The sequence below is a fragment of the Neoarius graeffei genome, chromosome 6 (genome assembly GCF_027579695.1).
Source record: "Neoarius graeffei isolate fNeoGra1 chromosome 6, fNeoGra1.pri, whole genome shotgun sequence".
Taxonomy (NCBI): Eukaryota; Metazoa; Chordata; class Actinopteri; order Siluriformes; family Ariidae; genus Neoarius; species Neoarius graeffei.
Window position 1 is genome coordinate 51,880,338 of NC_083574.1, and position 17,206 is coordinate 51,897,543.

General features: G+C 39.6%; 1 protein-coding gene across 1 annotated transcript in view; it reads left to right on the plus strand.

The window, feature by feature from the left end:
* Positions 1-558: 558 nt before the first annotated feature.
* Positions 559-17,206, plus strand: part of bbs2 (Bardet-Biedl syndrome 2) — a 43,707-nt gene continuing 27,059 nt past the window's right edge. Inside the window, exons 1-9 of the mRNA XM_060923813.1 lie at positions 559-644; positions 6,233-6,377; positions 6,455-6,682; positions 6,831-6,956; positions 7,061-7,123; positions 10,481-10,558; positions 10,728-10,832; positions 10,952-11,038; positions 11,134-11,269. Coding sequence (XP_060779796.1) covers positions 6,261-6,377; positions 6,455-6,682; positions 6,831-6,956; positions 7,061-7,123; positions 10,481-10,558; positions 10,728-10,832; positions 10,952-11,038; positions 11,134-11,269 — 940 coding nt within the window. The 5' untranslated portion in view covers positions 559-644; positions 6,233-6,260. The remainder of the gene's footprint in view (positions 645-6,232; positions 6,378-6,454; positions 6,683-6,830; positions 6,957-7,060; positions 7,124-10,480; positions 10,559-10,727; positions 10,833-10,951; positions 11,039-11,133; positions 11,270-17,206) is intronic.

A 17,206-nucleotide genomic window follows, 5' to 3' on the forward strand; every position in this document is an offset into this window, starting at 1 on the left:
ACAATGTGGTTACTGTTCAGAGTGAACAGCAGAGGGCTCAGGACACAGCCCTGAGGGGAGCCTGTGTTGAGGGTGAGGACACTGGAGGTGTTCTGTCTGACCCGCACTGACCGTAGTCTTTCAGTGAGGAAATTCGCAGCAGCCAGTTGCACATGGGGGTACTGAAGCCCAGGGGACCCAGTTTGCTGTGGAATGATGGCATTAAATGCTGAACTGAAGTCCAGGAACAGCATCCGCACATGAGTGTTCTTCTTGTGCAAGGCTCAGGTGAAGAGCAGTGGAGCGGTTTGGCCAGTAGGCAAACTGGAAGGGGTCGAATATGGGAGGGAGCCTGGAGGTGATGTACTCCTTTACCAGCCTCTGTTGTAAAAACCTGGATGCGAGATGTTTAATTTCGATACAGTATATCCCACACAAGCCGTAACATATCAGAATAATATCTGCGTTCATATTTATGTGTAATATTTAGTTTTGTAATCGATATGAGGGATAGTGAAGACACTCCACACTGTTTTCCAACTGGATTTTCCTGGGTCAGAAATCTTGCGCATGCGTAGAAGAACTAGGAGGCTGCTCTACTTAGCATGCTAGTCAGAGGCATAACTAAGCCCGAATTATTTTTTATCAGCAAATAAAGGATTTGGGTAAGATGTTTAGACGCTTTTCTGTAAAATTTAGCAAAGAATGTAATTATTTTTATACAAGAGTATAAAAATAATTAATTATATTATGATTATTCCAACTGGTTAGCCATCTGTAGTTAGCAGCCTGAGGTGCTGGCTAGATAGCTAGCCAAGTTAAGAACAGATATTTAGTTATAACTCGCCTCAGCAGTGTATTTTCCAATATATTTTGAAGCAATGTACCAAGGCATGTCAGTGGTTGTTGTTGTTTTTTAACGAGCGTAAATATCTAAAATTAGTTATCTAGCATGCTAGCAGAAGTAGGTTAAAAGCGTTCTCAAGTGTGCGGTGTTGCTAGGCAACCGCAGGTTAGCAGGCGAAGATTACTGAAACTCGGGACAATTCACTATCCTCTGGTTCCGGCTTGTAATCCTTTGGTTGATCCTTTTCCATTCTGGGAATCACAATCTCCAAAAGTTGACTTAGATTTAGTCCCTAAAATCTCTAAACAAGAGGATAGTAGTTGCTACATGTTTACAGTCGGCATTAGAACACATTCAACTCAAATACAATCAATTACCAGTGTTTCAATGATTTCTGACCTAAATAGGATTAATGTACAGGTATACACATTTGAAATTTCACCTTAAAGTTCAACATGCAAGTAAACTGTTTTTTTTTTTTTTTTATAGATTACTGAGGTATATGATAGATTGAAAATCTGCAGGGATCCTTTAATTATCTCTGATCAAGTAGTGTTGAAACAAAAATGTGCATGAAAATATGAACAGCGGTTTGCTCCATCTTATGCAATCCAATGAAGAGAATCGATCTTCATGACCTCCTGTTGATCACAAAGGGATCTGAACCTCAGAACTGCCACCTTAAAGTGCATATTTTGGACCAATTTCGTATTTTTTTAATTTTTTTTTAATATGAAAGTATGTCCCTTTACACACTCATCCAGAAGGGTAATTTTGCACAAGGCTATCTGTCTACAGCAGAAAAAAATAAAATAACAAAACGCGTCTGGAAAAATCCCAAGGGAGTCTGGAGCCAGATTCGTGACGTCACCTGCGGAAGCGCCAGCAGGCTGCGCGAGCTTTGCACGGTTTCAGTGCACAGCCTGTGTAGACCAAGCGCTCCCATTTCTCTCTCATTGTCCGGTCTTTTGGGAAACGATGAGTACTAATCCCACCAAGATTGGTGTTGCTACACCCTCCTATGATACATCTGTTAACCATTTTAATAATTACGTGATAACGTTGAAGAAATTTGCAGAAAACCACCAGGTCGTTTTCTCATAAACAAACCAGCGCTGACATAGGATTCAGAGGGAGGCGTCCCGCACGTGACGTCACAAAAATCAATGTTTGCCGGGAAATCCAAATGCCAAGTTTTTTCAGAGGCGGACCAATTCGCCTCAAATGGCTCGATTTCAACTGAATTTTTCTGGTATTGCGCAAGGTAAAAAAATTGCGCAAAATGTGACAGATATTTGACCAAAGTTTAATATAAAATAGGAGAATTACATTGATCTTGCTCCTGAATTTACCCGTCATATGCACTTTAAAATAAGTTGCTGTATGACTATAACTGTAATGATTTAGAATGTTTCTGATGCAATTACCATAATATATGTATAACTAAGGTACACTGAAAAGAAAAGTAAGGCAACTGCATATTATAAAGTTTAAATTTTGGCACTTTATTAAATGGACTAGATTAAGATTAAAACATATTTAAAGGAAAAGAAAACTTAATTCATACATACAAGTTTGCAGAAAGATTATGTACTTATAAACACATTCATGAAGAGATTTTGTTAATAAGTGTCAAATGTAGCATAATTTTGAATAATAACGATAAGCATATTTGGCAGCGTGATGTTACTGTGAGCCTTTAACAAAAGAATAATCCGGAGCCTTCTTTTGTTAAATGGATCCCAGTGACGTCACACTGCCAAAAATGCTTATGATTATTATTTGAAATGATGCTATATTCGACACATTTGGACAACTTCACTTTGTGAGAGTGTTTATAAGTACATAATACTTCTGCAAACCCAAACTAATGAATTAAGTTTTCTGCTCCTTTAAAGCAGATTAATTCTCCTTGGCTTTTGCTTGGCCCAATGTTGGGCAACCCTCTCATAGTCCATCTCACTGTCATCCATGCTGATGTGGATCAAATTGTCCAGCAAGTGCTTTTTGAGCCAGTCGCTGTGATCAAAATTGACGACGTTTTCGTTGTCGTGACAGTTGTCTGGTTTTGTGCGCCATCACTCACGTGGGTTTGTTGACGTTTAGTCAACCAATCTTTGATCGAAGCCATAATGATAATAGACGAGGTCAAACTTTTGTGATTAAAATCAGTCGGCTTTTTCTGTCTGGTGGGGGACAACATTGGCAGCCAATGAGATCGCTTATAATGAATCGGAAAATTCCAGGATGTCTGACGTTTTCTTTCAGTATTTTTATTGGAAGGTTTGAACACGTGATCTTGACGTAACCAACAGATTAGTTTGTTTACATCATACCACGCGGACATATTACTTTGACAGAATCAACACAAACATTGGAAAAAAAAGACCGCTTGTTTAACACAAATATCAATCAATATGTAAATGGATCTGTTATTTGCTTTCCTGTGTATCTAGTTACTTGTGGGTAGGAAGTTTCACGTATCGGTATAAATCTAAGCGTATCGGATTTTAACTAAAGCGACTAAGCGTATCGGCAGGCAGAGCAAGCGTATCGGGCCCGATATGCTAAAACACTTTGGGGAAAACCATGCTATATCTACTGATGGTTCAAAAAAAGATCTCGATTGTGCATCTGGCATTGTAATTCCAAGCCTAAACATTCAAAAAGATTATAAAATCTCAAGTGGTACTGTTTTTAGAGCTGAGTTACTAGCAATTACAAAGGCTTTGGAACTTCTTATTGATGAACAACTCTCTCAAAGTGTGATATTTTCTGATTCCTTGTCTGTCTTACAAAAAAATTTCAAAAGGAAGATAATGACAGAATTATTAGATTTCCGATATCTTATGTACCAGTTTAATCTTACGGGTGGTAAGGTTGTTTTTTGTTGGATTCCAGCTCATGTGGTTATTTATTATAGGAAATGAAATGGCTGATTGGCCAAAAGATCAGTAAATAAAACCTATTATGACATTTCATTACCCTTTTACCACTTCTGATATGACAAAACATATCAAAGATGTTATTTTTACAATATGGCAAGACAGATGGGATAATTCTCAAACTGGTAGATTCTTCTACCAACTTGAACCAAATATTACAATACATACCACATATTCTGACAAAAAAAGAAACAAACAAAGGAGAATTACAAGACTTAGATTTGGAAAATGTCTACTTATTGATACACAATTTCTTTAAAAAAATAACCACCAATCAATGTACAACTTGTGGTATAAAAGAAAATGTCAAACACCTGCTTCTAGATTGTATCAAATATACAAACTTTCATGATAAAATTATTCAAAAAATGAGAAATTAATATAATAAAATTACTTTTACATAAATAATTTTATGATGACATAAGTTTAGTATTGAAAAATAAATAAAAATGTAATTTTGGGAACTGCGTGTGCTTGGGCCCAATATGAGAACTAGTAATTCCAATCCTTATACAACCCCGATTCCAAAAAAGTTGGGCCAAAGTACAAATTGTAAATAAAAACGGAATGCAATGATGTGGAAGTTTCAAAATTCCATATTTTATTCAGAATAGAACATAGATGACATATCAAATGTTTAAACTGAGAAAATGTATCATTTAAAGAGAAAAATTAGGTGATTTTAAATTTCATGACAACACCACATCTCAAAAAAGTTGGGACAAGGCCATGTTTACCACTGTGAGACATCCCCTTTTCTCTTTACAACAGTCTGTAAACATCTGGGGACTGAGGAGACAAGTTGCCCAAGTTTAGGGATAGAAATGCTAACCCATTCTTGTCTAATGTAGGATTCTAGTTGCTCAACTGTCTTGGGTCTTTTTTGTCGTATCTTCCGTTTTATGATGCGCCAAATGTTTTCTATGGGTGAAAGATCTGGACTGCAGGCTGGCCAGTTCAGTACCTGGACCCTTCTTCTACACAGCCATGATGCTGTAATTGATGCAGGATGTGGTTTGGCATTGTCATGTTGGAAAATGCAAGGTCTTCCCTGAAAGAGACGTCGTCTGGCTGGGAGCATGTGTTGCTCTAGAACCTGGATATACCTTTCAGCATTGATGGTGTCTTTCCAGATGCGTAAGCTGCCCATGCCACACGCACTAATGCAACCCCATACCATCAGAGATGCAGGCTTCTGAACTGAGCGCTGATAACAACTTGGGTCGTCCTTCTCCTCTTTAGTCCAAGTGACACGGCGTCCCTGATTTCCATAAAGAACTTCAAATTTTGATTCGTCTGACCACAGAACAGTTTTCCACTTTGCCACAGTCCATTTTAAATGAGCCTTGGCCCAGAGAAGACGTCTGCGCTTCTGGATCATGTTTAGATACGGCTTCTTCTTTGAACTATAGAGTTTTAGCTGGCAACGGCGGATGGCACGGTGAATTGTGTTCACAGATAATGTTCTCTGGAAATATTCCTGAGCCCATTTTGTGATTTCCAATACAGAAGCATGCCTGTATGTGATGCAGTGCCGTCTAAGGGCCCGAAGATCACGGGCACCCAGTATGGTTTTCCAGCCTTGACCCTTACGCACAGAGATTCTTCCAGATTCTCTGAATCTTTTGATGATATTATGCACTGTAGATGATGATATGTTCAAACTCTTTGCAATTTTACACTGTCGAACTCCTTTCTGATATTGCTCCACTATTTGTCGGCGCAGAATTAGGGGGATTGGTGATCCTCTTCCCATCTTTACTTCTGAGAGCCGCTGCCACTCCAAGATGCTCTTTTTATACCCAGTCATGTTAATGACCTATTGCCAATTGACCTAATAAGTTGCAATTTGGTCCTCCAGCTGTTCCTTTTTTGTACCTTTAACTTTTCCAGCCTCTTATTGCCCCTGTCCCAACTTTTCTGAGATGTGTTGCTGTCATGAAATTTCAAATGAGCCAATATTTGGCATGAAATTTCAAAATGTCTCACTTTCGACATTTGATATGTTGTCTATGTTCTATTGTGAATACAATATCAGTTTTTGAGATTTGTAAATTATTGCATTCCGTTTTTATTTACAATTTGTACTTTGTCCCAACTTTTTTGGAATTGGGGTTGTAGGACGCCAAATCACTTCGAGTGGGAGCGTCACTAAAAGAAGCTCACTATCCTCTGGCATACGGGACGGACCTTGCCTTTTTGTCCGTATTGCAGGGAGGTCACTGCCCGAGCGATAATGTGTCTCATGCCATTCCCTGTCACATACTGTACCATTCCCTGTCACGGGTTTTGGCAGCAACCACAGATGCCCATTAAGCTGTTTATTTAATTAGAAAGACAGGAGGATTTATAAACCGATTGTTATCGTGCTTAAACATGACTTTTACTCCAAATGATTATACATTGAGATCTATTTGCTCCAAATTACCAAATAATTCTAATCACATTTGACCTGTATTAGACTCTAGCCAGCACAAAACTGTGCCATCATGTTGGTCCCAATCTTCACCCTAAAGCTGAACCATAAGATTAACCCACGGATGGTTACTGTGGGCAAATTTGATGGTGTTCATCCATGTTTGACCGCAGCAACGCAAGCAGGCAAGGTAAGGCTGCTATGAATTTTTCTGAAAAGAATTCTCATATTGAAACCCAGCGTCTAAATCCCTGTCAATCTGGCTAGGTATTCATCCATAACCCTCACACTCGAGGGAAAAGGCAAGCAGCTCATCGACTGAGTCAGAGTGCCCAAGACTCCGACATCACCTTGCTTAATATTAACCAGGCAGTAAGCTGTTTGGCAGCTGGTACTTTGGATCCTAGAACGACAGGGGACACACTCCTGGTGGGCTCCCAGACCAACCTGCTAGCTTATGATGTACATGATAATACTGACATATTCTACAGGGAGGTGAGCAGTCTTCCATTTTTGATTGCTGAATGAGATTAAATAGTACCGATGCCTTTTTTAGTCTTGAATGCATTATTGAAGTATAATATTAAAAATAGCGCTTTATAAACAATTCCATAAGCTCTCTCTGGTGTCACTTGTGTTACAGGTGCCAGATGGGGCCAATGCCATTGTTCTGGGAAAGTTAGGGAACATCCAGTCTCCCCTTGCCGTTGTTGGAGGAAACTGTGCTCTTCAAGGTTTCAACTATGAGGGAAATGATCTCTTCTGGACAGTAAGACAGTTTGTGGAGCAGTTTTTTTTTTCTTTCGCTGTTTTCAAAAATGTCTGAAAAGGAATTAAGATTTTTAAAGTGCTGTATGTGTTTGTGTCTGTAAGGTGACTGGCGATAATGTGAGGTCAATGGTGCTCTGTGATTTCACTGGTGATGGGAAGAATGAGGTAAGGTTTAGCCAGACTCTTTAGACAATGGCTGTGTCCGAAATCACTCAATCATTCACTACTCCCGACTCACTATTTAGGGAATTACTATATAGAGGACTATATAGTGAGCTCATTGGTAAGATGGAGAAAACACTTCTGGACACTACTCTGCCGTGCCATTATTTACGTCATTACTGTCGCACAATGAAAACGTGCCAGATCAGTCAGGTGGGTTTTCAAAATAATAAAGACATGCATGTAATTTTGTGATAGATACATATTATACTGAGTGTATTTCCATCCATCCATCCATTATCTGTAGCCACTTATCCTGTTCTACAGGGTCGCAGGCAAGCTGGAGCCTATCCCAGCTGACTATGGGTGAGAGGCGGGGTACACCCTGGACAAGTCGCCAGGTCATCACAGGGCTGACACATAGACACAGACAACCATTCACACTCGCATTCACACCTACGGTCAATTTAGAGTCACCAGTTAACCTAAGCTGCATGTCTTTGGACTGTGGGGGAAACCGGAGCACCCGGAGGAAACCCACGCGGACAACGGGGAGAACATGCAAACTCCGGACAGAAAGGCCCTCGCCGGCCACGGGGCTCGAACCCGGACCTTCTTGCTGTGAGGCAACAGTGCTAACCACTACACCACCGTGCCGCCCTGAGCGTATTTCCCACATTAATAAATACAAAGTACTTTGTGTCTGCTACTTCTTTCAGTTCTTTTAAATTGAGGCTGAATACTTTCTTCTTTGCCGCCGCCTTTTATTAAATCAAATTTGACGCTTTTGAGTAATTCCTCGCTCTGCACTGTAACTTTTATTCTTGTATTTTATCTGTCTTATTCTATTTGAGCTTTTTTCTATTCTCTTACTAATTTTAATTGTACTTGAATGTCTGTTTATAATGTGTTTCTTCGTCCGTCCATTCACCCAAACACACTTTTTTTTCTTTAAGAGCGACCGCAATGCATGATATTGCTTGGTTAGTGACCATCAGTTGTACACTACTTTTCATGGTGCATTGTGGGATACTATGCGTCCACTATATAGGGTGTAATACAACCCCGATTCCAAAAAAGTTGGGACAAAGTACAAATTGTAAATAAAAACGGAATGCAATGATGTGGAAGTTTCAAAATTCCATATTTTATTCAGAATAGAACATAGATGACATATCAAATGTTTAAACTGAGAAAATGTATCATTTATAGAGAAAAATTAGGTGATTTTTAAATTTCATGACAACAACACATCTCAAAAAAGTTGGGACAAGGCCATGTTTCCCACTGTGAGACATCCCCTTTTCTCTTTACAACAGTCTGTAAACGTCTGGGGACTGAGGAGACAAGTTGCTCAAGTTTAGGGATAGGAATGTTAACCCATTCTTGTCTAATGTAGGATTCTAGTTGCTCAACTGTCTTAGGTCTTTTTTGTCATATCTTCCGTTTTATGATGCGCCAAATGTTTTCTATGGGTGAAAGATCTGGACTGCAGGCTGGCCAGTTCAGTACCCGGACCCTTCTTCTACGCAGCCGTGATGCTGTAATTGATGCAGTATGTGGTTTGGCATTGTCATGTTGGAAAATGCAAGGTCTTCCCTGAAAGAGACGTCGTCTGGATGGGAGCACATGTTGCTCTAGAACCTGGATATACCTTTCAGCATTGATGGTGTCTTTCCAGATGTGTAAGCTGCCCATGCCGCACGCACTAATGCAACCCCATACCATCAGAGATGCAGGCTTCTGAACTGAGCGCTGATAACAACTTGGGTCGTCCTTCTCCTCTTTAGTCTGAATGACACGGTGTCCCTGATTTCCATAAAGAACTTCAAATTTTGATTCGTCTGACAACAGAACAGTTTTCCACTTTGCCACAGTCCATTTTAAATGAGCCTTGGCCCAGAGAAGACATCTGCGCTTCTGGATCATGTTTAGATACGGCTTCTTCTTTGAACTATAGAGTTTTAGCTGGCAACAGCGGACGGCACGGTGAATTGTGTTCACAGATAATGTTCTCTGGAAATATTCCTGAGCCCATTTTGTGATTTCCAATACAGAAGCATGCCTGTATGTGATGCAGTGCCGTCTAAGGGCCCGAAGATCACGGGCACCCAGTATGGTTTTCCGGCCTTGACCCTTACGCACAGAGATTCTTCCAGATTCTCTGAATCTTTTGATGATATTATGCACTGTAAATGATGATGATATGTTCAAACTCTTTGCAATTTTACACTGTCGAACTCCTTTCTGATATTGCTCCACTATTTGTCGGCGCAGAATTAGGGGGATTGGTGATCCTCTTCCCATCTTTACTTCTGAGAGCAGCTGACACTCCAAGATGCTCTTTTTATACCCAGTCATGTTAATGATTTTTTGCCAATTGACCTAATGAGTTGCAATTTGGTCCTCCAGCTGTTCCTTTTTTGTACCTTTAACTTTTCCAGCCTTTTATTGCCCCTGTCCCAACTTTTCTGAGATGTGTTGCTGTCAGGAAATTTCAAATGAGCCAATATTTGGAATGAAATTTCAAAATGTCTCACTTTCGACATTTGATATGTTGTCTGTGTTCTATTGTGAATACAATATCAGTTTTTGAGATTTGTAAATTATTGCATTACGTTTTTATTTCCAGTTTGTACTTTTGTCCCAACTTTTTTGGAATCGGGGTTGTATAACGTAATAACATCTACCAGTCAGGTTAGATAGTTAAGAGCAAACATTTTGTCAGTGTTTACACATATCTCCATATTCCTGATGCTGAAAAGAATATCATGCATGCTAATTAATCCACCTAGTTAAAAATAGTTAATCTGTCAGTCATATCATGCCTCGGTTTCTATGTGTAGTTCAGCAAGCAGCAAGATTTGGAATAAGTAGCTTGCACTCTTGTTACAGCTTTGAGATTATTTGTTGCACCACTGTGAAGTGCATTAGAGAAACATACATTCCAAATCAAAACTTTTTGGGGGAGCATCTTTGTGAAAGAAGAACGTTTTTTTTTTCTTTCTTTTTTTTTCTGGTTGTTGAAGCCACTTGTCCTCTAGACAGCAGTGAATTAAACCTAATAGCCCAGAAATGAAATCTGCTTGTCCCAGGCTCCCGGGCTACTGATTTATCCACCCCTGAGGTATTTGCTAATTATACTATACTATAGCCTATACATTGATTTATAATTTACTTAAACTAAGTCTGTCTTAGGAATATACAGTCACAGAAAATGAAGCAAAATGACACAAGCAAAAATATTTGTCTTCACATGTGCTTGATAGTTGATATTTATTTAGCATTACCAACATATTCAATGATGCATGTGTGGTATATGTTTCTATGTGTCCCAAAAACTGCATGTCTTATTTGCAGCTTCTTGTGGGATCGGAAGATTTTGATATCAGGGTATTTAGAGAAGATGAGCTGGTGTTTGAGATGGCAGAGAATGAGGTAACTGCGTACAAATAAATATTTGATTGCTGATTATAATGTTTTGATAGGCTCCAGCTTGCCTGCGACCCTGTAGAACAGGATAAAGTGGCTAGAGATAATGAGATGAGAATTGTGTAAAAATCCTAACTCTTTGTTTATTGGGGACTTTTTGTTCTGTTCCTCTCAGACTATAACGTCACTGTGTCACATGCATGGCAGCAGGTTTGGCTATGCTTTGGCCAATGGAACAGTGGGAGTATATGACCGCACCGCCCGCTACTGGAGAATCAAAGTACTGTTTTTGTAATGGAGTTAAATTTTTAAAATCCACTATTCAACTTGTTACAGTTATAAGAGTCTTTTAAAAAATGGTAAATAATGCTACTAGCTTGTGTTCTTCCCTTTTCCTAGTCAAAAAATCATGCAATGAGCATCCATGCTTTTGACCTCAATGGTGATGGAGTTGTAGAACTCATAACTGGCTGGTCTAATGGGAAGGTGAGGACTGTTTTATGACCAGACACTTGCATCTGACTTCATTACTTCGTCACTCTTTGCCTCTTTACGAGATATTCTTTCTGATGATTGTCTAGATTGATGCTCGTAGTGACCGAACTGGTGAAGTGATCTTCAAGGACAACTTTTCTTCATCAGTGGCTGGTGTGGTAGAAGGAGACTATCGCATGGATGGACAGGTCCAGCTTATTTGCACCTCTGTGGAGGGAGAAGGTGATACAGCAACTACAAAGACTATTATATCCAATATTATTCTATCCACATTCACTGGATATGAGAATCAAGATGGCAGCACATATCCAAATTGTGCACTCTGATTGGCTACTCTACTACTAGGCTATCAGCTCATATACCGTAAGTAGAGAAAAACAATATGCCAGAGCGTGTTGCTGAACCAACTGAAGATGGAAAAAAAACTCTACTCAAAAACAAAACCCCAGAAATACAAAAATGCAACAAAATATGAAATGAAAGTATTTGATGGTAAGAACATTTTTAAAAATAAAAATTTCAATATTATTATTATTATTATTATTATTATTATTTTTAGTAGTAGTAGTAGTAGTATTTATAGTATTTTTCACAAATTGCGAGTCATTTTGCCGGTTTGTTTACATTCTAAGTGGAAATTATTTTGTCGGATGTTTTGTATAAAGCTTTTATTTATCAAATTTGCAAAAAATAAAAATGCTCGGTTTCTCAAAATCCAGTGAATGTGGATAGAATAAAAGTTATTCCATTCAATCTCCTCGTACATGGCTTATAGCCAACTCAGCATTACACGCCTTGTCAGCTATCAGCTCGTGTACGACTCAATTTCGTGGAATAACTGTTAAATATCTCATTCATTCATTCTCATTATCTGTAGCCGCTTTATCCTGTTCTACAGGGTCGCAGGCAAGCTGGAGCCTATCCCAGCTGACTACGGGCGAAAGGCGGGGTACACCCTGGACAAGTCGCCAGGTCATCACAGGGCTGACACATAGACACAGACAACCATTCACACTCACATTCACACCTACGGTCAATTTAGAGTCACCAGTTAACCTAACCTGCATGTCTTTGGACTGTGGGGGAAACCGGAGCACCCGGAGGAAACCCACGCGGACACGGGGAGAACATGCAAACTCCGCACAGAAAGGCCCTCGCCGGCCACGGGGCTCGAACCCGGACCTTCTTGCTGTGAGGCGACAGCGCTAACCACTACACCACCATGCCGCCAAATATATATTAAATATATTGTACAATGTGATGGCAACTCGTCAGCATCACAAACACAGGCAAACGTGTCAGTTCTACATTTATAATCTATTGCATGCCTATTGTTGCATTTAACCCTATGCTAGTTTGCCCCTTTTCCCTTCCATATTTCTGGTATGAGGAAATATTTAATTTGTCCCTTTTCTCCATCCATATTCGCAGAGTAAGCAGAAAGCGCTTTATAAACATTTCAAACAAGCTCTCAAAACTGAAAAAATATTCACAAAGTCGCTTAGCTCATGAGTTCAAAGTTCGCTTCTGGAGACCCACTGGTTATTTTGATGCTTAATATATGCAATTTAACCTAAAATGTGTATTTTTGACCCAGTAAATATGACGAGAGTGAAATCGATATTAAAATATTTTAACATAACACAAAAGTGGTGCAGTGGTTAGCACTGTTGCCTTACAGTAAGAAGGTTTCCGGTTTGAACCTCACAGCCAACAGGGGCCTTTCTGTGTGGAGTTTGCACGTTCTCTCTGTGTCTGTGTGGGTTTCCTCTGTGTGCTCCGGTTTCCCCCACAGTCCAAAGACATGCAAATTGGGTACATACTTGGTGCCAGTCCCAAGACCGGATAGACCGGGGAGGGTTGTGTCAGGAAGGGCATCCGGTGTAAAAACCTTAGCCAAATCGAATATGCGGAACAGATCCACTGTGGCGACTGCTAACGGGAGCAGCTGAAAGAAGAAGAAGAAGAAGATTTTAACATTACACAAATTAAAGTTTTGTACTGCTTGACACTACAGGGCTTGGCTTGTTTTCCTTGGCTGTTTGCTGATTATTGTTCCTTCAGCAGAATATTACACTTAGTGTTATTCTGTCACTAGGTGTATTCTGTTAATCTGGCACTAGAGCTTTCTTGTCCAGAAGTCTAGCACTTTTTATACCTGAGTTTTGTACTTGTTGTACATTGCTCTAGAAAAGAGCATCTGCTGAATGCCTATAATTTAATGTGTACCTTTTAAACTGGACTGAGTAGTTATCCTTAAACTATTCCTGTATGCATACATTCACAGTAAAAGAGCAATAGCATATCCAAACCATGGAAAGTTGTTAGCATGAGGAAAATCTATGGAGAAGGCGCTAGAGTGAAATAGAATGCACACACGGTCTTACTTTTCATTAAGGACATGCGGAAAACATACCGCACTAAAAAGCAAAACCTTCACTGCATTGCCCTTATGGCACCTGATGTGGGCAAAAACAGTCGGCAGAGAATTTCCTTTTAAGGATTAAATGCTGACATCACTTTCGTCAGTGCGTTGCAGTAGTGAAACACTGAAATGCAATCACAGCCCTGAGCCATACGTGGGGTGTGGTTGTAATCAGAGAAGGGCCTGAAAGCATAATTTTCCAGGAAGCATTGCCGTCCATATAAACGAATCTTTATTTCTTCACTCCCATATAATTCAGCTGTCAAATATTAAATACTCTTTGACTCAAAACAGCATGTTTCAGTTAGCGCTGGTTTAAAGAGGGAGCCCAGACCGCCTTGGATCAGTAAGAAGGCAGTATTTCGTTTTAGTCTGTTGGAGGGAATGTTTTATATAATTCACTGCAAACAATGACATCTTGGCAAGTAAAAATATTTTCAATATAGGTAAAATGATCTAGCATTTCCAATTAAAAGATTACAGTAAACTAGATGTAAGATTATTAAACCTACTACTAGATTAGAATATTTTAGTTTTTAAGCTTTAATTTTCCATGTTCTTTTAAAAGATTATTTTGCTAATTTTAAGCATTCATTTCTAGAAAGAAGCACAATTATCTACCAATAGAACAAGAACATTGAAAGCTTAAAAATTTTAAACATTATATAAATAGCTGTAATCTTATATTTGGTTTATTGTAATTTTATAATAGAAAATAGTAGATAAATTTGACTAGATTCAAGATATTTTCACTTGCTAAGCTGCCATCTTTTGCAGCATTCTTTTAGATTATACATGATTCATTGCTGTATATAACAAAAAAATATTTGTAGCTCATTTTGTGAACAGTGTACAAGGAACTTTAACATTCACAGCATTTACATGACTTGCCACAGTTTAAAATGTCATCCCTTAAACACCCTGTTCATGTGATGTCTTATGACATTAAAAACCTGCTGTATAGCTGTAACTTGTATAATCATCATCATCATCATTGGTCGAGCGAGCTCGGATAAACTTGACCCGTCCAACGCCATCCATCACGATCCATCATCATTGCTGGGAGATTGGTTGGTTGGCACCCAGTGTCTGAACAGAGTTGATCAATATATGTTGTCGTGGGACGACCCACACGAAGATGGCCACGTCAGAGGGTCCAAAGAAGCAATTCATTCGCAAGTTCTTGTTTAGCTCTTAAGCAGTGCCCAGCGAAACACAATCTGCGCTCTCTGAATCTCTGATATAGGGGGTAAATCTCCATGTACAGTTGTGGTCAGAAGTTTACATACAGTGACATGAATGTCATCTTGGATATGAATGTCATAACAATGGCAGAATGATTGTACAGTATACGTCTTTCATTTAAAAAAAACGACTAAAATTTGGTGCACAAGTTTTAATTTTCTTTGGGTTTTCTGAAATCAACACAGGGTTAAAATTATACATACATGGTTAAAAATTTGCATATGCTCACTTAGATTACTAATTCAGAGGTGCTGAAGCTTCCAAAATGTCTCTTATCTTGCCAAGGCCGAGGTCTCTTAACTTCCTGTTAGTGATCGTGATCATTGACTACAGCTGGTAGCTTCTCTGTGCCTTCATAAAAAGGGTTTGTTTACAGCACTCATTGGATTGACCAACACACAGTAAAATGAGAGAGTCCAAGGAGCTCAGTGCAGATCTGAGAAAGAGAATCGCAGATATGCACAACTCCGGAATGTCTCTTGGAGCCATTTCTAAACAACTGCAAATTCCAAGATCAGTTCAAATAATTATATCCAAGTTATTGTGAGGTGTAGTCACTTTGCCAAGCCACTTTGCTTCAAGAAAACCCAAACCATCACCCTCAGCTGAAAGGAAATTGGTTCAGATGGTCAGGAACAACCTGGGAACCACCATGGCACAGTCCTGCCATGAACTGGAAGCTGATGGATCACTGTCTATAGTTCAGATCACCATGGACTAAGAGGCTGCTATCCAACAAATAGCACCTGCTCCAAAATTGACACCTTCAAGTTTGAAGCTGACCACACGGACAAAGAAAAAGCCTTCTGGAGGATAGCTGTATGGTCAGATAAGACAAAGATTGAGTTGTTTGGCCACAAAGACCATTATGTACAGAGGAACACTGTACCAGCTGGTGATGGTGGTAGGATCATCATGCTCTGGGGTGGTTTTGCTGCCAGTGGAACTGGTTCATTGCACAAAGTGGATGGAATAATGAAGAAGGAGGATGACCTCAGAATTCTTCAGCATAAACCATCAGAAACATGAACACTACTTGGGAGTTACAACAGGGCAATGAACCCAAACATGCATCAGAGCTGGTTGTGGAGGATAAAGCAGGCTAATATTAAGCTTAAAACAAGTCCTGACTTCAACCCTATTGAAAATATATGGACCATGCTTATAAGTTGAGTGCATGCTAAGAAAAAAATTGAATTGAACTCTACCAATTCTACCATGAAGTGTCATGAAATATCCAACCAGAATTCTGCCAGAAGCTTGTTCATGGTAAACAAAAATGTTTGGTCAAGGCGAATCTTGCGAAGAGATATTTTACCCAAATATTAGCTGTGCTGTATGTATATTTGTGACCTTGTATGTATAATTTTGACCCTGTGTTGATTGCAGAAAACCCAAAGAAAATTAAAACTTGTGCACCAAATTCTAGTGTTTTATTTTTAAAGATGTATGCTATACATTCTGCCACAGAAAAAGAACAGTTCAAAGAAATTACTAAAAGCCCAAATATTGCCATGACATTCATATCCAAGAGGACATTCATGTCACTGTATTTAAACTTCTGACCACAACTGTAGCTGCGCTTTGGTGGGGTGGTCACGCCATGAGATGTTTAATATGGCTCGTAGCAGGGGCGATTCTAGCATCTGATCTTTGGGGGTGCTTAGCCCCCAGAGCTGACAGAGGCACCTGGCTTGAACGACAGTGTTTCCACGTTTATTCTGCATTTAGACTAGACTTAACTAGACAAGAAGACTAGACAAGACTAGACTTATGCAATGTTTTAACAGAAGCTGACCCAATAAACTATGATATCTACACATTTACAATATTTACGTTATATTTTTAACTAAACAAGACCTACTACTGCATTTGTAATGTTGGAGCTATTCATTTTGAACAGTGGTAATTGTTAATTACTTAACTCCAGTCCGTACCTTCACATCTCGCTATGCCAGTAATACTCAGGTGCTACTTCGAGTTCCTCATCGGCGTGGAATCCAGTTAAAAAAACCACCATGTCGTAGCAAGCACTCGCGCAGACAGGCAACCCAGTCAGAGGGGACGCAAGGAGGAGAGGTATTTTACTGGTCATAGAACTATCACGTAACAGGTGAATTCAAGAACACGCACACGCCCGCGCACACATTCATTGCGCAGTGCGCAAGGGCACTTATTTCTGAAAATTATGTCCAAAAGCAGTGTTTTTGAGGGTGCTGAGCTAGGGGGTGCTGAGCTCGTTTTTGGGGGTGCTTGAGCACCCCCCAAAATAGGCTAAACACGCCCCTGGCTCGTAGCATGTGCGTGTATGTCCCATCAAGCTTTGACTCAAGTGATTTTGTTAGAGTCCAGGTTGTGGCACTGTACATCAATACAGATTCAATGGTTGCTCTGAAGAAGCTACGTTTTAGGTGGTTGGGAAGATTGGATTTCCACACAGTATTCATTTTGTTGAGGGCAGTCCAAGCTTTAGCAGTACGAATGCTGAG